General features: G+C 45.6%; 4 protein-coding genes across 7 annotated transcripts in view; 2 read left to right on the forward strand and 2 right to left on the reverse strand.

The window, feature by feature from the left end:
• Positions 1-4,506, reverse strand: part of Eb1 (microtubule-associated protein RP/EB family member 1) — a 32,449-nt gene extending 27,943 nt beyond the window's left edge. For 2 of the 4 annotated variants that reach the window (XM_065455307.1, XM_065455304.1), the window contains exon 1: positions 4,389-4,506. The gene's annotated coding sequence lies outside the window, so the exon portion shown is untranslated. Of the gene's footprint in view, positions 1-2,414; positions 2,438-3,616; positions 3,748-4,388 lie in introns of those variants that run through there. The other 2 variants (XM_065455305.1, XM_065455306.1) reach the window with 2 other exon arrangements.
• A 131-nt stretch (positions 4,507-4,637) lies between these two features.
• LOC135921014 (tRNA wybutosine-synthesizing protein 4-like) lies at positions 4,638-8,229 on the forward strand. The gene is made up of 2 exons (XM_065455301.1): positions 4,638-6,441; positions 7,884-8,229. Exons 1-2 carry the CDS (start codon positions 4,778-4,780, stop codon positions 8,200-8,202), a joined length of 1,983 nt encoding a protein of 660 aa, XP_065311373.1. The 5' UTR covers positions 4,638-4,777; the 3' UTR covers positions 8,203-8,229.
• Positions 8,230-11,886: 3,657 nt separating this feature from the next.
• On the reverse strand, positions 11,887-17,504 carry LOC135921015 (uncharacterized protein C8orf76 homolog). Its single transcript, XM_065455303.1, has 8 exons — positions 17,286-17,504; positions 16,961-17,197; positions 16,783-16,867; positions 16,363-16,516; positions 15,313-15,385; positions 15,181-15,240; positions 13,701-13,772; positions 11,887-12,560 (listed from the first exon to the last, which is right to left on the reverse strand). The coding sequence occupies exons 1-8, from the start codon at positions 17,493-17,495 to the stop codon at positions 12,462-12,464; spliced, it is 990 nt and encodes a 329-aa protein (XP_065311375.1). The 5' UTR covers positions 17,496-17,504; the 3' UTR covers positions 11,887-12,461.
• A 227-nt stretch (positions 17,505-17,731) lies between these two features.
• On the forward strand, positions 17,732-23,317 carry LOC135921004 (replication termination factor 2). Its single transcript, XM_065455287.1, has 8 exons — positions 17,732-17,926; positions 18,079-18,173; positions 18,321-18,405; positions 19,121-19,257; positions 20,004-20,082; positions 20,564-20,677; positions 21,854-21,950; positions 22,996-23,317. The coding sequence occupies exons 1-8, from the start codon at positions 17,858-17,860 to the stop codon at positions 23,196-23,198; spliced, it is 879 nt and encodes a 292-aa protein (XP_065311359.1). The 5' UTR covers positions 17,732-17,857; the 3' UTR covers positions 23,199-23,317.
• The last annotated feature ends 93 nt before the right edge of the window (positions 23,318-23,410 follow it).

Raw genomic sequence — 23,410 nt, forward strand, 5'->3', positions numbered from 1 at the left:
GAGCTTGCAATAAGAGAACTGTTCAAGGCAGCTTACGAGCCAATGTACATAAGTGTCATGAAACATCTACCTCTTGCTTATCAAAACTGAAACTGGTCTGTAGAAACAAGTATTAGTTTATTATATTTAGGGCCCTTCAAGGCACGCCAGTATAATTTTATGGTTCGGAGAGTTAAGGCATCCCACACACACAAAAAAAAAGTTATATTTGATGTCTGTACTCTTTCAGTGCCTTTTAAACTGAACCTGACAGCAGGACACGTTCAAAGTGCCAAGCATTCCCTTAGATGGGACACAAACTGCCAGTACAATGACCACACACACAGAGCAAGCAGCACATGCTGTCAGTCACGAAATGCAAGCAAGCACACACAAGACACTGTTTACTCTTTGTCTTTGGTCTCTTGACGATCGCGCACAAGCCCAAGCAAAACTGCAGACAAGCCGACGCCACATCCCACATGACACCGTGTCCCCTCCCAACGACCCGGAAAGAGGCCCTCCCTCCTCGACCACAGCGATGGCACCCACTCTGTTGACACCCACGCAATCTAGCTCCGAAAGTAGTGCACCCTCCTCGCTCCCGCCATGCATTCAGGCCCTTTTGATGCCGCTGACTAATCTGCAAGGCCACATCCCTCAAGACAGTGGTGCCAGGCTCATTGAAAAGGATAGCGCGTCTGGGGCAGAAATAAAACATGCTACACCTACACAACGGAATTTTGTAGCGTTAAAAGGACACTTAAGAGAACAATATACTGTATTAGCAAGTTGCCCTTTCACAATACCAAAGCCACTTTATCCATAAAAGAGGCTTGGCAAGTGGGAAAAGGAAAAGATGAAAATGGCTTCCTCAAAGTTTTTGCACCAGCTTGGATCTAGTTAATTTTTTTTTAAAAGTACAAATGAACTACATGGTATTCTAAAAAGCCAGAAACTGAAATTAGCACCTTCTAAGAATTTATTGCGGCGCAATGACTTACATACGAGCAAATACTCTAGATCTGCAACGCCAACATTCATGCGCCAGCACGAAGGTTCTGGCACGAAATTTTAACATACAATTTAAAGCTTGGCCTTCATTTTATATTCTAGTAATAAACCTCTTACTGCAACATAGAAATTTAGTTTAAGAAATACTTTATCCATCTAATGTAGCAATTCTCTTCATTTTCTTTAACTAGAACCACACAGTTAACAGGATTAAATGGTTTTTCTATCTTTCTTGCTTTGTTGTTCCACAAACATGTCACTTTATGCTTGAATGAGCAGTTTCTGGATTGCTATAGTCTGTGACAACACAAGACTGCAGTTGCAATTACACCCCTGTCCAACTCAAAAGAATTCATATAGATGCACCAGCCAATTATATTCAGTCGTTTATGTGAAGTCAATGCAGAGACAAGCACCTTTCAATATCAGCATCTCTCATTAACTATGTTTAGGGCACAGAGGCACGAAGGGAAGGTGGTTTTGTGGGCAAAGCTAGCACTGAAGTCTTATGTTATCGTCAAATATAGTACAGTCATGATTACCTCGATATGAAGAAGTTGCATCAAACATGCAAATCCCTTCGCTGCATTGGAAATTCACAACATATACGTGTAACATACGTTACATGCTACCATCAGTGGTAAATGTTTTATATTTACATATTTATATGCAATAATTTGTAATGCCCGAGTTAGCTATACTCGGAAAGGACTATTGCATAACATAATCTTACAAGCTTTCTTTTCCTTTACCATAATCTATCTTATGTTAGCTGCTACTCTGTGCCTTACTTCAACTCCTACCCATTTATTTTTTGTTAAGAGGTCAACAGTTTCTTACTTTGGGATGCCTCATTCAGTATTCATATTGTGCACGCCATTTACGTATTGTACTTATTTTGAAATATCTTTTAGTCGTCCTGCCAAATGCCCATTAAGGCTAACAAAGAAATAAACATTCAACTGCTGTCAAAACGAAGCATCGCACACCGTTTGATAAGTACAAAATACAATGAACAACGGAAGAATATCAAAATAAAATCCTTAAACATGTCAATCGGGTACTTGGGCCAGCATAACCGAAGGAGATCGAAATGTTTTCTGCACCTACAAAGATGCTTGAGTCAAGCTTCAAGTGGCACATGCGTTCTCCAGCAGCAGCAACAAGCAACCTAACACACAATGCCACAGCACGATAACAGCATGCAGGTCCCAATGCACAATGATAAGACGGATGACAACAAGTCAAAGTTCGCCATTATGCCAATGACATGCTGCTCCTAGCTGCTTGAACTACTGGTATGTGTGACACGAGTAGAAAAACAAAGTACTAACACCATATGCTGAATCATGATGTACTAAAGGTACCATAGACCGAACTGCAGTAATAAGAGAATAAATATGTGGAGCCTTATCACCTACTTGTAGTGACGCTTATCTTGATACCAAGCGCTATCAATTCAATATGATGCCATTTGTCAACTCGTGCAGAGAATCAGCTAGCTGAGATACAACCAGAGTCACCTGCAAGTTGCAAAATTATGCCAGTTATTTAAGGGAATGCTATTACGCCAACCAGGCTCCTGCAACTTACTGTTGCCAGCACCTGCCTTTTGTGACCATCTCAGTTCAATACACGCCAAAGACAGCCTGGTGAATCAATTTTTTTTCAGGTTTTTTTTTTTTTCATTCCGCTTAATTGCCACCAGCCGTTTATGCTTCGGGCAAGTACGCCATCTGTAGTGGGAATATCACGACGCCATCGCCACGAGCGTCTTGAAAAATGAATCACGGGATTGCTCGGACTGCAAAAACACCTGGCTTTTGAAGGAGGCCGTTTCGCGCTCCTCGACCCGACACTTCCAACAAGGACAGCACTTCGATCCGCCTCGTACCAGTCAAGCAGACACCGACGCGTTACGACAGTTCGGCATCGACATTCAAGAGGAGGCGGCCGCTTAAATCAACGCGCAAAGGAATTAACGTCGCTTCACTGAGCGATGCGCCATTCCGTAAAGAGTGAGCCGACTTGTTTCACAACTGGAGCGAGCTACGGATTAAAGCGACAGGTGCGACTTTAGCGCAGTTCGAAAAACAGACGACAAAGGAGGCGCCTTCTTCCGCTGTAACGAGAGAATGCAAAGGTCTGAAACGCGGCGGAAAGAAACAAAAAACGCACAGCCGTACGCGTAGAACTGCGAAAGAAAAAAATCGAGACCGCTAGCCAACGCAACTTCTCGTGGGCACGCGGCCAAGCAGACGGCGCGCGCGCTGACGCGTACGAGGATATGCAAATGATCGCACAACGGGACTCGAACCGCCTTATATAGCGATCGGGTACACATTAAACTAAAGAAGAAAGACGCCATTTCAGCTGCGCCGGTTGGATGATCGCGACTTCGGAGAGTGCCGTTGACGCCACAATTAAAGCGAGATATTTATAAGCAGGCGGCCTAAACGGTCGTGAGGGAATATATCACCCCGTCATGACGTCACGAAAAAGCACCGGTTTAAACGACCGAGGAAACGAGGCACGATAGAGTAACGGGGACGAGCACCCTGCAGCGTAATTAAACGCAGTGCGTACGACGGTAAACTCAAGCGTCGAAGTATTAGTTTCTCACAGGTAGCACTTCGCGAACAGAGATGACCAGGATTCAACGGTCTGTTGGCGCAGCACTGCGACACCACACAGAAGCAGGAACGCGGAGACTTCAACAGCAGAATCCCGACTGTCCCACGCTTCCCCGGCTCACTGCGGAAAACGAACGAAACAAGAAACTGCCAAATGACCGCCAACTTTTGTTTCTGACAGTGGTACGGACAGGTCGTACCGGAAGTCAACGACGCAAGGGCAGGTAGGCCGCGGACGGTGGACCGGTGCGAGCGACGTTTAAAGTGTCAGCACTTCAAACGCGCGCCCGTTTCCGCACGACGAAAATGTAAGGGTGCAGTGCAAAGCTTGCGCCAGCCTCTACGAACGTGTGCGCCGTCCTCGGAAAGACAAAACTTAGGGCTGCCCGCCTCCAGGCATGGAGGGGGGTATCTAACGTCGCAGGTCAATTGACTTGACAGGCGTGCAATCCTTGCACCTGCTCAACTTGCTAACACACTGCGTGACAGAGCGAAACTATACGTTTAAACAACTTGGCTTCGTACTCCCGTGAGCACACTATACGTCAAAAACGACAGCGTTGCCCGTTCACGGCGCTTTTTTAAATAGAGAGACCGAGCTATGACAGCTCCGGGGGTACCAGTGCCCCACTACCTAAGCCTACACGCCGGTCTGTGAATGGATACCGCTACGGCAATCATCCTGAGGGCGTCAAGCTGTCATGCACACAGCATGCTTGGGATTGCGTAAGGCCTTTCGTTAATAAATAACTGAAAACTCACCAACTGACGCGACGGAACGACAAGCTAGGCAGACCAACCGCGCAATGCAAACGACTCCACACCCGCCGCTAGCACTTGCGCAGACCGCTTGCGCGATGGAGGGGGTGCAAGAGTCCCGTACTTTATTTAAGGCACTCTTTATTCTAATTAGCTTTCAAGCTTACAAACCTGTTAATATTACCATTAAATTATGTGGCTCAGGACATTAAACGATAATGCCCGTTTATTTTCCTAAGTTTCAATGAATAATTATTTTATGCGGCACAGCAATCGAGTATGGCGGCGCCCATTGGATGCGCGGACTAATGTGAAGGTGCTTACTGTAGCCAATTTTTTAAACCTGTGTGTGCTTCGTGCGCTCCATCACGGCGACTTTTGTACGGACAGAAATGACAAAGAAAGACAAACAAAGTTCGGTGCAGAGAACCAATGACAGTAGCATTGTTAGTAAGTGCTCCATGGCGTCCAAGGGATACGTGACGGACGACTTTACTAGACTTTTCGTCGCCAAATGCGCTCGGAGATCGCCTCTCATCAATCGCGGCTACTACGTTCGAGCCAAGTGCATGTCTCAGCTCCTCAAAGATTTCTGCGGTGCCTTCCGGAACCATACGTGCCAAGTCCTGTCCCTCGGCGCCGGCTACGATGCGAACTTTTTCAGACTGAAAGCAGCCGGTACGTTGCCCGTCAATTGTCGTTACTTCGAAGTGGACCTCCCGTTAGTCGTCGCCAACAAGAAGGATATCATCGAGAGTTCTACTGAGCTTCGTTCGCTAGTCAACGCTGCAGTCACTTCAGGGAACCAGCCGCAGTACTGCCTCCTGGGTCAGGACATCCGCGACCTCGACCGCCTGGAGTCTGCGCTGCGAGCCGTTGGCCTCGACTTCCGCGTGCCAACACTCGTGTTCGCGGAATGCGTGCTATCGTACCTGGACACGAAGCATTCCGACAGGCTCGTCCAGTGGACGTCGAGCACATTCGAAGACGTGGCCCTGGCAGTTTACGAACAGGTGGAGCCGCACGACGCCTTCGGAATCGTCATGCTGAAACACTTCGAATCCCTCGGCTCGCCGTTGAAATCGCTGCGCGAGTATCCAACCGTGGCCTCGTTAAGGAGCAGGTACTTGGCATGCGGCTACGAAGCGTGCGACTGCATCAGCTTGACAGACTTCGTCGGTGCGCTGGACGCGAAGGACGCGCTGCGGTTCCAGGGTCTCGAGCCTTTCGACGAATTCGAGGAGTGGCTCGAGAAATGCGCCCACTACGCCTTTGCCGTGTCCAGAAAAGGAAGCGCCTTCGAGGCTTTTCTCACGACCGGCTTCGCCCAGCGCGGCGTCGCTTGTGCGCCTGGAAACTCGATCCTACAACTCGGGCGAGCAGACTGGACTTTGCACAGCGCGGATTCGAGCTTGCGCAGATTTGGCCACTCGTCTGCTCTGACGACGGACGGCAGAGTGATCACAGCCGGCGGCTTTGCCGAAAACGGTGGGAAACACTCGCGCGTCTTCGAGCCTGTCCTCACAGACCCAACAACCTTCAAGTCAGAATTGATCAACGTGCGCTTAGAAGGTAGACATCACTGTGCCATGTTATGCCTCGACAACGGCTGCGTTCTGGTAAATGGCGGCCGGACGTCACCGCTTCGAGCGTGTGACACTGACGTCATCTTGACCCCCTCCAGTGGATCGTACGTTGCCGAGAAGTCACATTTTGCCTTTACGCCCCCAGCAAGATGGAGGCATACCTTGGCAAAGCTGAGAAGTGCAGAAGGCCGTGAGAAAGTGGTCCTGTTTGGTGGGCGGACACCACGTGATGCTGCTTTGAGCGACACTTACGTCCTAGATGTTGCAGAATGTTCATGGAGCAAAGTGCCTGAAGGTGTAGTGTGGCCTGTGCCGCGACACAGTCATGCTGCGGTTTCCACAGCCGATCAGTACTCCATGATTGTCACGTGTGGCTTATCAAGCAGTGAGAAACCTCTCAACTGCGTGTACAGCTTTGACATCGCCACACTAACATGGAGAGAAATTCCTGTGGACGGCCTTCTACCTAGGTACGGTCTTGCTCATGTCATGAAAGGGCAGCTATGCAAAATACGGACACAAGGACAATGAAAAGGACGACACAAACACTGACTAGGTGGCATCTGTGTTGTCCTTCTCTTCTTTCTTGTGTCTGTGTTTGTACACCTGTCTTTCCATACCATGAACACCTACAGACTTGCCCTTTTTTTTTCCTTTATAAAAACTGTCTCTCTGTTGCGTCCAGGCAAGCTGTGGCGTTCATTTTGCTTGCTTCTCGTGCACAGACGTCATTATGTATCTAGCATAGTGTCTTTGTGGCTGTGGCATTCTGCTGCCCTGCACAAGGTCATGTACTGAATTCCCAGCTGTATTGGTTGTACTTTGAAGTGGCCATTGAGTGACAAAACACTTTCATATGCTCACATTTTTGCGCACGTTAAACAAACCCAAGGTGGTCAAAACTAATCTGGAGTGCAGGTGTTGCTTAAGGATGTTAGACCACATCAGTAAATCATATCCTACCATTTGTAGGTCACTTAATGAAAGACAGAAAAAAGATATAACCAAAAAATGATCGACATGGATGTAAAGAGCAATCCTTGTACAATGTGGTTGCTGAAAACACCGGTTTCTGAAATGAAGCTCTATGAATGTATGCACACATACCAGCATGTAAGAAGCTGTCATTAAATGTAAGGCTGACAGAAAAACAAGACTGCAAAGCATGTATGAGATACTCCTGCCAGTTCATTCGTGGCATGTGCTTTATATGCTTGCATGAAATCTTGGCCACACCCACTTCCTTCCATCCATCATACTCACTTACATATTGAGTCATAGAACGCTGTTCTTTTGTTCTCTTCAGTACCATTCAAATGTACATGTATCAGTTACATTACAATTCAAAACCCATCAGAAAATTCTCAACAGGAAGCTTGCTGAAATTCTAATTCTGCATCTTGGGCCAAAACAAGTGGCACATGCTTAATTCCAGTATGCAACAGTGAACTTAAAGCTTGTGCAGCAGGTGGAAAAATTATTGGAAATGGTCACATGGTTGACTGCCAGAATTCAGAACTGCCCATAACTTTCATGTTTGGTAAGGTAAGGACGTGGCGAATTAAACACAAACACATGCTCATCACCCTTCCACTGCCAGACAGAGGTTTCCTCCAGGTGTCTCCAATTACCCTATCCTACTTCAACCAAAGCCATTTTTTGCCTGCACATTTCCTAAGCTGCATAATGTCACAGTAATGTCGAACAGGCCAGGTAGAGAACTTTGTGATCAACTATAATATTGAATCAGAATATTTTATAACTGTTCACCAACATTTATAGCTGCTAAATGTTATCCTATTTTGTGCAAAAAGCATGCGCTATGTTTTACACAACTTCAAAATAAAGTTTGAATGATCCTTTAACCTGTTGGTTATTTTTGATAACAACTTGGCATCACTGGTTGTTGCAGGTTCGGCCACACTGCGCACCTGACAGGCCTGACCACCGTTGTGCTTATTGGCGGAGTGAGTGGCAGGAGCGGTGAACCCTGCGGACTAGCGATCATAGATCTGGTTTCTATGACTTGCAGGGAAGTGTCACTGCCAGAACAAAACCCAGAACGCCCCTTTATGACCTTTGGCCACAGTAGCATGCTTATCGAAGATTCGGACAAAAGCTCGAGAATCCTCATTGTCGGCGGCGGAGGAAACTGCTTTTCATTCGGGACGCACTTCAACCACCACGTTGCATCGATTGACTTGAGAAGACTATTGGAGTGTGAGATGTGAAGTGTATGTGACTTTATTTTGTACAAGCGCTGTTACGAACTTGTACCGCTGCACCACGATTACGGCTTTGTGGTCCCGTAGCGCTCGTCACCCGTTTCGTGACAGAGCGTTGGTAGCGATGACTCCGAGCCTGGCGTCGATGAGAATAACAAAAGGGACTTTATACATTATATACAGGTTATCATACAGGACATGAACGGGTCGGCACTGGGGCCGAGTGCTCACAACAAACGCGACTGTTCTCGCACGACGACGTCCGGCGAAAACGCGTTACACATCTCACCCCAGTCGGGAGCGACCCTCTCTCCAGGTGGGGTCGGCGGATCCTGTTTTCGAGCGGCGTGTCACTGCTTTTATAATCCCCGAGGCCCATTGTCACTCAAACGGCCCAATACAAAGTCAGCACACGACGGTCGTCCGAGGGGTCCAACCAGCGACCGCGCTGGCCACCCGGTTCAAAGTTCGCGCGCGCGGTGACCTCCAGGCAAGGGAGGTGCGGCGCCGGGCTGTCGGCCACACGCGGACACGTTTAAACACGCTGCTTCGCCGAGGCTTCTCCCGGACGAAGGCGCAGCATCTGCTCGCAGGATAGATTCCGCATCTTGCAGATTCGGAATCCGGGCTTGTGGTAATGGCACAACAGCATCCCCGCCCTCAGATAAGGCGCCGGGAAGACGAGCTGCCTCCACGTGGCTCGGATGCCAGGCGCGCACGTTCGTCCGGCTCGTCCAGGTTCACGTCCAGTGTCGGGACGCCAGGTAACATCACGTGCCCAGGTCCGACTCGCCAGGACAGGAGCTCTGCTCACCACGTCGTCGCCAAGGCACCTTGACCAGCTCCGCTCGGGTCGTTCCTAAGACCTTGCTTCTCGCCACTGGTCCCGCTTGGTCGTTCTGCAGCTTGCAAAATCGACCGGCAAAAGGCAACACCCAACACAAACAAGTGCCCTCTGTCTCCCGTCAAACACCAGACAAAGCCATAATTCAAATCAACCTAATTAATCGCTATCCCCTTGTGCTCCCGCTGCAACAAGAGGCAGGTGTACGATCTAGCACACAAGGCTCAAACAATCAGTTTTCAAATCAACAACACACCAAACTAGAAACAATTATTAATCAGCAATAATAATTACAAATAGAATGGTCCCCTTGAAATCGCTTTGGACCGAAAACATACTTCTGACGAAGCAAATGAGGTCATTCATTTTTCCCGGCGATATTTTCGCGGAATCTGAAGCTGCTTATATTTGCGACCCTGCTTATCCGTGTAGCGGCGGTACAATAAGCCAGGTTCCTTGCCAAATGAAACCCCCTTTTTTTCCACTCCCCGTTTGACGCTCTTCCTCAGATCGGCTAATGAACAATCTTCCTGTTGCTCGCGAATCAGACTTTTTCTTTCAACTGCAGCCTGCTCCTGCCGGCTGGCGGAAACCGGAGCGAGTGCGGAGCCCGCGTCGCCTAATTGCGGCGTCGAGTCTATATCGCGGCTAGCACTGCACGCGTCACTCCCACTCACTTCCAGGACCCGCTCGTCTAGGCCAGCCTCCGAGCTCTGCCTCTCCCGTGACTGCTCGCCACTCAAGTTACCGTGATCGGTCCGTGTGCCGCACCGCCTTTCGCTTCCCGACGCTAAGTCAAGTTCCCTCGACAGCGGGCGCGCTTTGGATCGCGTGGGGGCCATGTACGCCACGTCGGCAAAGAATGATTTGCCCTGATCCCTCAGCAGCTGCTCCGAGCTATTTGAGAAGAGGTAGGAAAATTGCTCCGGGAGGGCGGCTGACACAGCGGCTTCGGTGTTAAGTTTCCCAAATTCTCCTTCAATGCTAACCGTTGCGATCGGTAAACAGACACTCTCCTTCTCGGCCACTTGCCGTATCCTAACGCACTCTCCCGTAAAATCACTCGAGGAGACGAAAGACGGGTGAACAACGTCCATAGTTGCTGCAGAGTCCCGCAGTGCTCGGCACTTCTTGCCGTTTACCTTAATTTCCTGCACATAGGGCTCCAATAGACGTATGTTCTTGTGAGTTTCCCGTATCGTTGCAAAAGCAATTCTCTCTGGGCAGCTTGCAGCGATGTGCCCTTGCTTTTTGCAATTGTAGCAGGTTAACGGTCTCCGTTTTTCAAAAGAACGCGTCATTTCGTTTCGCTGTTTCGGACCATCGTCATCATTCTGAGATGCATTCTGTCCATCCCTTACAGTTTCTTTGGGAAGGGACTCGTCGTCCTGAAACTCGCGACGCGTGATTTCCTTCCGTTCGTCGGGCTTCCCGTAAAACACATCTCTTCTATCTGCTTTTTCTACACGCACTGCCTTGCTGTGCAAGCTGCGGCGGGTGTAATACTCTTCCGCTAACTCTGCTGCCTTGTTTAGCTTAACCTCCTTTAGCCTATCTTGCAGCCAGAGCCGGACATCCTCATCAATGCAACGGTAGAACTGCTCCAACGCGATGCATTCGACAATTTTGTCGCGGTCGTCGTAAACCTCTTCGCCCTTCAGCCATTCCACCAGGTCGGCTTTTAGACGAAACGCGAAGTCAACATTCGACTCCTTACCCTTTTTTGCATACCGGAACCTCTGCCGGAAAGCTTCGGGCGACAATTTGTACTTCCGCAGTAGCGCTTCCTTCACATCACTGTAGCTCTCAAACGCCTCTTTCGATAAGCAAGTTATTACGTCTGATGCCTCCCCAGGAAGCAACGCTAACAGATTCTGTGCCCAAAGGGATCGCTCAATGCTATTCCGTTCACACACGTGCTCAAATTTCACGAGGTATTTGGCCATATCCTCTCCGACGACAAAGGGTGGAAGTTGATCGCGTATTCTTGGAACATTAGAAGTGAGACTAGGCGCCGGCGAGTTATTTCGGATCTCCAACTCTTTCATTTTAAGCTCGTGCTCACGTCGTTGCCTCTCTCTCCTTCCCTCCTTTTCCTCCTCGCGAAGTTCCTTTTCCTCCTCGCGACGTTGCTGTTCTCTCCTTTCCTCCTTTTCCTCCTCGCGACGTTGCTTTTCCTCCTCGCGACGTTGCTGTTCTCTCCTTTCCTCCTTTTCCTCCTCGCGACGTTGCTGTTCTCTCCTTTCCTGCTCGCAACGTTCCTTCTCCTCCCTTTCCCGACGTTCATTGATACCCGCCAAGGCCTCAGCGGCTTCCTCAGCCGTTACGTCCCCAGTCCTCATGACCTCAAGGATCGCATTCTTTCTTTTGGTTGAGCCCAACTCAATGCCCAACTCCTCACAAATTTCGAGAAGTTCCTTCACCTTGTACTTCTCCATCGTTCACACTGTCCTCCTGCTGTTTACCCTTTTTGAATATACCTGCCGTACGCTACTATAACACTACTAGTAAGACATATGCAAGTATTTCACACACTGCCCTGTTTACCCTCTCAGCATCCCCTGGTTTTCAAAACACTCTTACTAGGCTTGAAACACACAAGGTTAAACACAATGCAACACCAAGTCAATCCCTGAGCTACTATAACCTGTGTCAGAGAAAGTCTGGTGTTTGAGGTAAACTTCAGGCACTCACCGCGCCGAGGTAGCTGATGCCGGTCAATCCCGTAGCTGCCATCCAGTGTTACGAACTTGTACCGCTGCACCACGATTACGGCTTTGTGGTCCCGTAGCGCTCGTCACCCGTTTCGTGACAGAGCGTTGGTAGCGATGACTCCGAGCCTGGCGTCGATGAGAATAACAAAAGGGACTTTATACATTATATACAGGTTATCATACAGGACATGAACGGGTCGGCACTGGGGCCGAGTGCTCACAACAAACGCGACTGTTCTCGCACGACGACGTCCGGCGAAAACGCGTTACACATCTCACCCCAGTCGGGAGCGACCCTCTCTCCAGGTGGGGTCGGCGGATCCTGTTTTCGAGCGGCGTGTCACTGCTTTTATAATCCCCGAGGCCCATTGTCACTCAAACGGCCCAATACAAAGTCAGCACACGACGGTCGTCCGAGGGGTCCAACCAGCGACCGCGCTGGCCACCCGGTTCAAAGTTCGCGCGCGCGGTGACCTCCAGGCAAGGGAGGTGCGGCGCCGGGCTGTCGGCCACACGCGGACACGTTTAAACACGCTGCTTCGCCGAGGCTTCTCCCGGACGAAGGCGCAGCATCTTGTCTTGTGAAGGGAGAATTATGGCGCTCGCAGGATAGATTCCGCATCTTGCAGATTCGGAATCCGGGCTTGTGGTAATGGCACAACAGCGCACAGTAAATAATGTACAGGTGACGTTCGCTCTGCCATGACTTACTGCTCATCAGGACTTTTGCTGTCAGGCTTGTACTGCAGAATCGAAGAAAGCCAACGCTCCTCAAACTTTGACATCACATCTGCAGCTTTCATGCCCTGGAAGGCAAGCACACCTATTAGCTGTAACGTCAGTCATATCAAAGTCCTTCAGAGCATTTACTGGTGATTAAACATAGGTTGAAACTTGCTTTCTCATTGCCATCTGTCCATCAATGACTCCTGTCTTTGAACCACTCGTCAAACATGGCTGTAAATATGCACACTGTCTTTCCTGTATGCGTCACCTTCTGGGTTTGGGTGTACAAAGCATTGTTATACAATATCATTTACTGATATGCGTAGCCATTTGTCATTTTTTCTTCGTTTGATTTCATGAGGGCATTCAGATGACCCAGACTCATTGCATGCGAGTTTTCAAAGCCACTTGCAATGCTGGGCCAATGTAATGTTCCCTGTAAGTTGTGGCTAAACTTAGACCTGTCTTTACTGGTCCTTGGCTTAAAGTATTATGCTGCTTGATGCTTTCAGTTTTACAGACGATGTTTCACATTGCTCTCGATAGTATCCTATTTAAAAAACTGATTAGTGACATGAAGCCATCCACGTGTCAGCCTCCACTGTAAAACGCAAATGGCCTTTGGTCAATGCTGTACCACGTCAAGGTCACCTTGTAAAGTATAACAAGATCTCTTGTAGTGCTTTGGAGGTGCTTCATGACCAGGAGCAGCATTTGGAATTTCTGGCTACATAATAAGCTCGCCTAGTTTGAATTCGGCCATTTTTACAGCACAAAAATGAGGATGGATAAGTTGGCAAGAGATTAAACAGGTGAGCACTGGCCGAGTCATAGTTGTGTGCATCAGGCAGCTGCCAGTTCCCAGGTGAAAGCATCCAGCCAGCTGAACTTGTCTAGTTGAACCTTAATATAACGAACACTGATATAACGAATTATCGGATATAACGAACTAAACAATTCTCACTGATATTAGCATGTAAAGAATGTATGTTTATAATGAATATCTGATATAATGTAGGTATTTCCATGTCAGATGCAACTTCATTATACTGAATTCAATCGTCGATTTCTCAGCTTATAGAGCTGACTCTTCACTGATTACTCCTGCTTTTGGTAGTTACAAATGAGAATTGGGTCGTAACCTGTGTCAGCATTTGTGGGCATGTGTGGTATTCATGCAACAGTAAAAAGACTGCTTGAAGGCTTCACCAAATCCTTACCAATAACAAAAGTGACTCTGCTTCCTCATCGCTTTCAGCCCCATTTACGGTATCGCTGTCTTTTTCAAACTCCTGGGAGGGGGATGAAAAAAAAAATTCAACAGTCAAAGGAAACAGGCTTTTGGAAGCAAAAACTTATAAAATGGTTGCACTCTGAATATTTATATAGAGAAATTTTTAAATGATGGGATTGAATCCCAGCCACAGTAGTTGCATCTGGCCAGGACAAAATGTCGGAATGGTCGTGTACTTAGATTTCAGAGTACATTAATTGATTCATAGGCAGTCGGCATTAAGCAGGAGTGCTTCACTATGGCATCCCTCACATCCAGACTAGCTTTTAAATAAAACACGACTGGCTCTGAAGTGTTGCACCCAGTAAACATTATGTTACAGACCTGTTGCATCACTACAGTAAAGTGTGAGCTCGGTTCCTATGAGTATCATGATGCCAGTAATTCTTGACATGTTGCCAAACGACGTAAGTGTTTATTATTTTGACCAAAAGTTACTTTGTGTTTTTCTTTTTATGGCTTATTTTCGAACTTCACTCCATCAAAAACTATTCTTAAGCGTTTTTCAACCAATTTGCTTCAAGTTTTAAGAGTGAAAACACTGCACCACTGTTGGGCCAAGTAGATGTCTTTCTGAATCATCACTTTCAGTAGCAGAAGTGACGACAAGACTATCACCATCTTCTTCTCTCGACAAAGAAAACTTTAATGCACTGCTTTCACTGTCAGAATTGAGCAGTGCCTTTCTTTTGCACGAGCAAGACAAAATGAAAAAGCGGGAAACCTGCCACTTGCACAGGTGCCAATCTGTGAGCATTACAATTTGTAACATCCCACAGACACAACATCATGTAAGGGGGTATGGTGTGTGTGATAGCACGCATTTGCGTGCCCCAAGCACCCACCATTTAAGGTATTCATATACACTTAACTAAGCCTTTAGGCACCGCACAGAAACAGTCACAAAATTGAGACAGCAAGGAATGAAAAGCAAGACACTGTTTTTAGATCTCAATGACTTTTTTTCAGCAACTTTGCTCTTTGTTGATTTCGTCTGCTTCTGGAACTTGTCTGAATAAACTTGCCAGAAACAATTACCCCTTTTACATTTTTTTACTATCAGAAGACTTCCAACGAAAGCTTTGGAGACCGACAAGCGAAACTTTTCCACAAACAGAATTTTTCATAGATACCAATGCAATGTTTGTAAAACCGTAAAACAAACCCAAATTCATAAACTTCAAAAAAAATTTGAGAGAGACGGCAGATACACATTTGTCAAAATAAATTACCCGCAACTACAGTTGTCATTTACTCTGCCATGGGAACAGTGGCAATCTTCTGTTGAAACATGTTTGATAATGTGTTAAGATTGAGAATTGTCTCAACACAATTCTTTTGATCTGTGTGAACGTTGTTCGAGCAATAGCATTTTGTTTCTACTACAACAGGCTAGTTAAACTCACATTCAGAGCCAGCGTTGTGAAGTCTTCTGGAAGTTCTAGGCTTGAGACCAGCTGTTCAACCTGCAATGAGAAGGCCAACATCATCACAAGTGCCAAGCAAGACACAAAAGCAGTTGCAGATAAACACTATACCTCAGAAAGCATTTTGAGGTTGCGCACTTTTGCAAAGGACTGATTCCCTGACAGTGCACCTTGGTACAGCATTCTGCAAGTAAAGAAAGAATCCAGGTATTCTCAGCACATAAAGGTTCAAAAGTATGATAGCACAGGTTCAACAGGAGCTACTTGGTACTGACTCATCATTTTAATATTTCGCTTTTTGCTGTTATCAGTTATGAAAATGCAAGGCAACACAAGCAGGAAATGGCATGCTAAGACACAAATCCGCTATCTCTGTGAGACAATATATTTTGGTTAAATAATCTAAAGTTGAATAACATATTATACCGGCCCAGCCATGTTCAATGGATATATGACCAGCACAGGTACAGGAACAGATATGTCCACGAACTGACTGCATTCTAGGCAACTAGTTCAATGGCTTCATCTCTGCATACATACAAACACAAACAAATGTGGGCATACTTTTACTGTTCAGCCACATTTAATTCCCTATAATCAGTTGTTTCTAGCTTCACCATAAAACCAGTCAGCCTGAACCGAACAAAATTCAGCACCTTTGAAATACACTGAAACCACATGTTGGTTTGAACATAGTACATTGTTAGACTTAATTGATCGTAGTTTTAATTATTGCATGTGCATTATGTCTTTTTCTTTTATACATGCTTGTCTGATAAACACCACAGCAAGGAGGAGGCTATGAAGAGAGATGACAATAATTACATGTGCTGACAAGTACTTATCAGTATGTTACGTATGACAAATACTCACCATAAAATCCCAAGAGATAGCCCACCTAAAATCGAGTGAAACTTTCAGGTGGGCTAACTTTTCATGTAGTAGGTAATTCTCAAATGGGTAACTTTTTCGGTAGGATAAGTTTATTTCATTTTGCTAACACACCAACTTCACTCCATACTGTCCTGCCTACTTGCAAGTGCACAACAAGGAGCGTCAACAGCATGCCCGTGTCTTGGAATCCTACTTCTCACAATCATTGTCTTGCATCGTGTAAACAGTGACAGTTAGCAAGAGGTGCAGAAAGATGTGTCACATTACCTCGCCTTCAGCAGGCATGCCCCAGCCTTGAGAGGCAGGTCACCGACGTCTGTCCGCGTTTCAAGCTGGCTTAAGCAGCACACTGAAAGCTTGTACCAAAGATCAGACGTCCAAGGTCGAACGAGCAGGCACCTGCAGAGGGCTGCGCTCTCCTCTACAATGCAAAATAATGAGGTCATCATTCAGATGGCCTTGCTGAACTGAACGAGAATGCAGGAACAAACATGGTCGTGTGAACAGGCTGACCAAATTCTCTATAGACAAGCAACGCTCTTTTACTAGACAGAAGTTCACAGAAACAAAGTGATCAGCCGCGGTTGAACGAGGAATGTATCAGTCAAGTCTGCTTGTTGAAACATTGAATCCCGATACAGCCTGAGTAACTCCTTCTTTATCTTTGTTTACTAGTGTCATTCTTACCAGTTGCGTTTTTCGTGCGGCTGTATATCTCAGATTGTAGCATCCACACCGCGACTCTGTGATCACTGTTCGTCGCTAGTGCTTCCTGTTTAAGCAGAAAAGCAAGAAAACCACAACGATGAGAGTTAGTTTAGTGAGGTGAACTTCGATACGTACACGAGACTAGAAAGTGGCATACCAACGTATCGGCGTACTTCAAAGCTTCGTCGTTTCGGCCGAGTTTCAAGCAGCACCTGGACATTCCTTCGAGGCAGTCCCGTTTCACGGAGGTAGCGGACTTCGGCGCAAGATCCACGCAACGCTCGTAGACCTCAAACGCGTTGCGAAAGTCGTTTCTCGCGTAATGATAATCTCCTTTGTACTTTTCCAGCATCATCTTTTCTTCGTGGTCGTCAGTAGTGGCGGTGAGAAACCACTGAAAGGATACGTCGTTATTTTCGGTCAACGTTCCAAACATAACGCATTATGACACTTTCCAAAGTGCCCCACCGGTTGACGCTCACCTCACTTTCACAGATCTTGGCGTTGTACGAAGTTCCAGGCTCGCCACCCCTGATCCTTGGAGAGTCGAAAACATCGTCGTCGAATGCAAATTCCATCGCCAATGACGCAAAAGAGGAAGCACGAACGCTGCCGAATCTGTCGTGCAATTTGTCACTTGCGTACACGCAGTACACGCCACAAACGCTTACACGCGCATGGCATATGCACATGGAAAGTTCAGACTAAATTCTACCGCCAACCAAACTAAAACAAATCACGTGATTTTTATTGGTAATGTTTACTTAATTGTTTATTAGTGGTACATTATACGCTTTCACGACGCAAACGATGTGTTTTGCTTGACGTTAAACGATCTTGTAATATTAGAAAATGGAACGTTATTGGGTTAGCGGTGCAATACAATCTAGCAGCGGACGGAAGCTTTACGTCACGTGCCCAAACGGCTGCAAGCTTGACTTCCGTTTTCTTGTTGCGTTTTGCGGTCTGGTGTTTGGTCATCGGTGATCGGGAAATCGGTGAAGTTACGATCGTTCCAGTTTGCTTGTACCAGGATTTGCACAGTTTAAGCGCGATGGGATGCGACGGTGGCACAATCCCACGTCGCGACGAGCTCGTCAGAACCAAGCAGAAGCCCGAACAGGTGCGCAAACCTGCCTGTAATTTATGCCTCCTCGTTCAGGCATTGCATATCATGAGCGTTTCAACAGACTCCAGGCAGCACACCGTAGAGATAGCGCCTAATGTCATCCGGTCTGAACCTGTCTCATCGTTTTTTTGTGTGTGAAATTTCAGAAAGACAAAGATGCCGAGGCCGTGGCCAAGTGGAAACACTGCGCAATCACGCAGGAAGAACTCCGACTGCCCATCGTATCATGTGAACTCGGCAGGTAATTGTCAGTCTTCGCCAATTGTGTCACTGTTTGTCGATCTGCAGTTGCGCACTAATCACATTAACATGTCTGAACTTCATCCATGAAACTTCGGGTTCCCCATTTCCACTCGTGGTATGCAATTGCTGTGTTCGCTTCTTTCAGATTGTACAACAAGGAAGCTGTCATCGAACACCTTCTCAACAAGGACGGGTCTTGCGAGGCCGCCATGCACATTCGATCAATGAAGGTTAGTTTCTTTTTCTGATACGCAAGAAGCTTTTATTACGACCATTACTGGTATAAATGTTGTTTGCCCGATCTCGAGGTCTCCCGTGAACTTCCAATTCGAACTGTCGTCAACGTATTACCATTACAGCGCTTTGTATGGCGTTCCTTCGTCTGAGCTTGCGCTGTTGGTATCTCGAACGTTACGTCGCGTGATAAAAGTACGATTTTGTCACGTTTTCGCTTATCTGGTTTTACCTCTTACGTTGCCTTTCTTGAACGAACACATTGCAATGTTACGAGTGAGTAATATCACCTGCCATCGCAACAATGAGCATTGAGTGACACAATTAAGTTCTACAGAATCTTCCCATTTTTCAATGCCACAGGCAGTAAGTAAGTAAGTTTGTTCGTAGTCCCTTTTAACGCAGGGCAGGTGTTTTAGGCGCCACATGTATTGATAATGGATAGAGGTCGCTGGCTCTGTTTCTTAATGGATATGATGGTACCACTTTCTTGCTAATATGAGGTGGGCCATGGGTAGGCATTAAAGCGTTGGCTTCACTCGAATACAGGGCCAGTGACTGCAAATTGAATCCTTCATTATCGTGATCTCTAAAAAGGCGAACTTTTGTTGAGTCTATAATAACGTGTCACTTCCACATCACATGCCGAGCGTGTCACTTCCATATCACATGCCGAAGAAACAAAAAAGTAATTGTGACATTATATCATAGGACGTAGTGGAGCTGAAGCCCACCGAGAACCCGGGCTACAAGCGGCGCGACGCTGACAAGGGTGATGAGTATGTAGACCTGAGAGCATCCAGGTTCATCTGCCCAGTGGTTGGCCTTGAAATGAATGGAAAGTACAAGTAAGTTGTGGCTGTAGGTTTGCCCTTTCTTGTTGCTGTTGCACTTTGTGGTGATCTGAGGATTTGTTTCATGTCATCGGCCACTGCCTTGCCACCTCTCTCAGTCACTCACATTCCTTGAGCAATCCTAAACCAGTAGACATAGAAAAACTTCAAGCTAACTCGCATTCTTCTGTTGCCTTGTAATACACCTGCCACATGTGCAGGCTTTTGAGTTTTCTACAAAATTTAGTAACATTAGCTCTGGCTGGCGGCTCCTTTGGAGTAGCAGAAGCAGATCTCTAAGGCCATGCTTGCTTGCACTGCAGACCCTGCAATGTCACAAGCAGTACTGCTTCCAGCATGAAGCCATGCTGCACTTGGCTTGCATTTTAGATTGACCGCATGAAAAAGATTGTATAATTAGCTGTGGCATGCTCAAGGAATTGAGGCCTGATAATGTAATTTCGAAATTGGCAGCTACCTAATAAAGGGGAAAAGAAAGTGAGCGGTAAAATTTTTTCCAGTACTCCTCGAAGGCCTTATTTTACCTTTATCTTCATACTGCTGGTGTCTCAGGTCTGAATGCCTTCCAAAATACTGTCTTGAAGGCGCTATGCCCCCTATTCTTGTAACATAACCCACAGTCGAAGAAATCACTGCTCAACTCTTGTGCACGGTTTCACATTCATAATTGACAGTGCCTTCCCGCTGTGTATGTTGTGGTTTCGGAACTGGCTTTGTGGACGCTGTTGTGGTTCTTGCAGATTTTGCTACCTCCGACAGTGTGGCTGTGTGCTGTCAGAACGTGCCCTCAAGGAAGTCAAATCTGAAGTGTGCCATAAGGTATTCAAAGTTCAATTACCACTTGTCTGTATTGATATAAAGGCGTCAGATGGCTCATTGAGCAAAAAAGCCGGCGTCTGTAGCAGCGAAATAGCACCTGAATTCCCATAGGCACCTATTTCAGAAAATGAAATGCCATGTCACATCTAGAAATTATTACAGAAATGGAGCCTGGGGCCATGTTATATTAAGGTAATTTTTATTTGATTATTCGCTTCTTATCACACATCGCAGAGTTTGAAATGGAGGCTTGACCTCATGCCAGCAAGTTATGTAGGGCAAGAATTGAAAATGAAATAAATTGATACATAGTATGGCCCTGTTTTCTAAACCTGATCTCGCATCTACCATACACCTTCACGTTTTTGACGTTTTAAATGACATCTCATATCTTGCAGTGCAGAGTTCCACTTGTATGCCCTGCTAAAGAAGGCTCTGAGTTGAAGCTTTTCTTCTTTTTCTTTCACTTATTTTTATACAGTGTGGAAAGCCTTTCGAGGAAGATGACATTGTTATTCTCAATGGGTCAGACGATGACATTGCTGTATTGTCAGCACGGATGGAGCTGCGTCGTGCAAAGGCAAAAGCTGAGAAGGTGAGTTGCATTTCAAGTTAGCAGGTCAGTGTAAATCGCTTCAAGAATGGCTCCTTTTTCTTTTGTTACTTTTTTTCACCTTTTTTCATTTAAAAAGCGTGTGTGTATATATATGTATATATACATATATACATACATACACACACACACACACACATATATATATATATATATATATATATATATATATATATATATATATATATATATATATATATATATATATATATATATATGTGTGTGTATATATATGTGTGTGTGTATATATATATATATATATATATATATATATATATAGTGCACCCAAAACATTTCTGCCCACCTGACACATAACACTATGCCCTGGGAAGTGAGAACTTGTTAAACAATGTATGGTGTACGGACACTACAGAACAAATTACCCAGGTTACTTAATAGATTAAATAATGAACATGTTAAACTTGAAGATATAACATTAAAAGAACTTCGACAGCACTTTAACAACTTCTAGACCGGTAACTTTCTTAACCTTTCGTTTCTGCAAACCAAGTGTCGTTTCTTTTTTTTTAACTGCTTTATCTCTAACAGTGTACATGGTGAGGGAATGGTTCCATCTTCCCTTCTTTCAATTTACAATGTGTGCTTTATCTGTTTTGTTTATCTTTACCGTCATTGTATATGTATTACTGTTATTTCTTGCGGATAAGTGAGACTGCATTTATGTTGTTTCTTTTGTGACTTCTCCGTAGTTGATTGTGTTGTTTTATTACATGAGTGAACTTGTAATTTGTATTTCCATCTTGCCTTATTTCATCACAACTTGTGTACGTTACATTGTACACTCGGGAAGTGTAATTTCAAACGTGATCAGGTATTATATGCCTTTGTTGTCACTGCCCTGTGTATGGGGGGCCTACGGCTCTGTCAAGCTGTCATTCATGACAGCTTTTACTGCAGGTCTCCCGTGTCTTGTTTTCTTATGGGACGCAAACACATTATTATTATTATCAGTAGTAGTAGTAGTAGTAGTAGTAGTATTATAACATTATCATGTTTCTGTTTCCTGTGGGAGCTCCAGCTAATTAAGAAAAATGCTTTCCGACTTTCTTTCTGTAAGAATTCAAATGTGAGCTATTTGTCAAGTCGTATGCTAGCAGGTACATTTGCTGTAATTCTGTGCCTGCCTCATATTTGCAGAAGTCTAAGAAGCGGGCAACAGACACTGCGGAAGATGGGAAGAAGAAGGCTAAAATAGAGACTGGAAGTAGCGAAAAGAATTCTACAGTTGTGAACGGTATGAACTGTTGATGAGCTCACATTTTACTTTATGCAATGTTTAAAGTCTCCAGGTTTAATAATGTACTAGCACTGTGTACTTGGTTTATTGCTTTTGGTGATGTCACGTGATGGTGACACGGTGGTGTCACGTGACTCGGCACCGCACGCATCAGTGCATATGGGTGACGACATCCAAACATGCTGTCTTGGCACAGTGCAAGGAACGCTCTTGCACACGTGTGTCAACATGCCTGGTGCCAGGTCATGCGAAAGTGATAGTGCCCCCAAAAGTGATCGACGAAAAACACTGTGCCGGGTTTTCTAGTGCACTGTTTTGGTGTCATGCTTGAATTCAAACAAAACGTGAGATCTGTTTCGCTTTTACTTTGCGACAGTTACTGTTAGTTCTCATTCCGCTAACTCAATGCATTTATAAGCAGCACAGCTAACATTATTAGCCCTCACATGAAAGTGGTTTTGCTATAGCCATAATATGGCTATCATGTGTAATGATACAAAAATTCCACTTAGAATATTCATATCTTTATACTATATCCAGTGCAGTGAATGCTAGGACTCATGCTAGGCAATTAGTAATGAGAGCCGGCAACATGTTTGTTTATCTTATTTATTACATACTGCAGACCCTTGGGTCCAAGCATGTGGGCAGATTGGAAATAATAGACATAATACAAAAAGAAACAATAGAAACTGTTTTGAGATTAGTGTAATAACAAAGATAATAAAACACAACATAACAACAGTATAATTTGTGTAAAGATTAGTGTAATAAGATGTAATACTGTAATGTAGGTTCCAGAATAAGGGAGCAGGGCTCAACCACCGTGCACTTTTAATCTTTCTGTGAAGCTTCCATCGAGTTGGCATTGTGCAGAGGGCAGTCGGAGGCATAATTTAGAGGAGCCCTTCTTTTGGTTCTTTGTTCTTTTTGGCTGACACAACGCATAGCTTTCGCTATACTGTATGGAATTGGTGGCATTGAGTGCAGCCAATTCCTTTCTAACATTTTCTTTTACTCGTGATTTCTGCGCTCATTCCAGGTGGTGCATCTACTAGCGGCACTTCGAAATCTGAAGTTGGCGCTGCAACAAAAATGATTCTTCCAGAAAAAGCACGCCATGGGTACAGCATCGCCAAGGACCCGAACACAAGCGAGGCTTTCAAGTCTTTGTTCACCTCCCATCCTAAGGCTCTCAATCAACCAAAGCCGCACTGGGTTACACACAACCCCTTGTTCTACTGACCAAGTGTACATATTTTGCAGTTTGAATTGGTGAACTGATGGCACATCTTCAAAAGATATGTGAAAGCATGCAGTGATTAATAAAAGAGAAAAAGTCGGCATTTCATTTTTTCAAAGTACATCTTGTCGATTTGTTTCTATATTACTAATTTTTTTCAAACAAGGCAAGACAGAATTGCAGTGTGTTGAGATTTCACGCAGCTCCCTAACTA

This window comes from Dermacentor albipictus, chromosome 6 (assembly GCF_038994185.2).
Source record: "Dermacentor albipictus isolate Rhodes 1998 colony chromosome 6, USDA_Dalb.pri_finalv2, whole genome shotgun sequence".
Lineage (NCBI taxonomy): Eukaryota > Metazoa > Arthropoda > Arachnida > Ixodida > Ixodidae > Dermacentor > Dermacentor albipictus.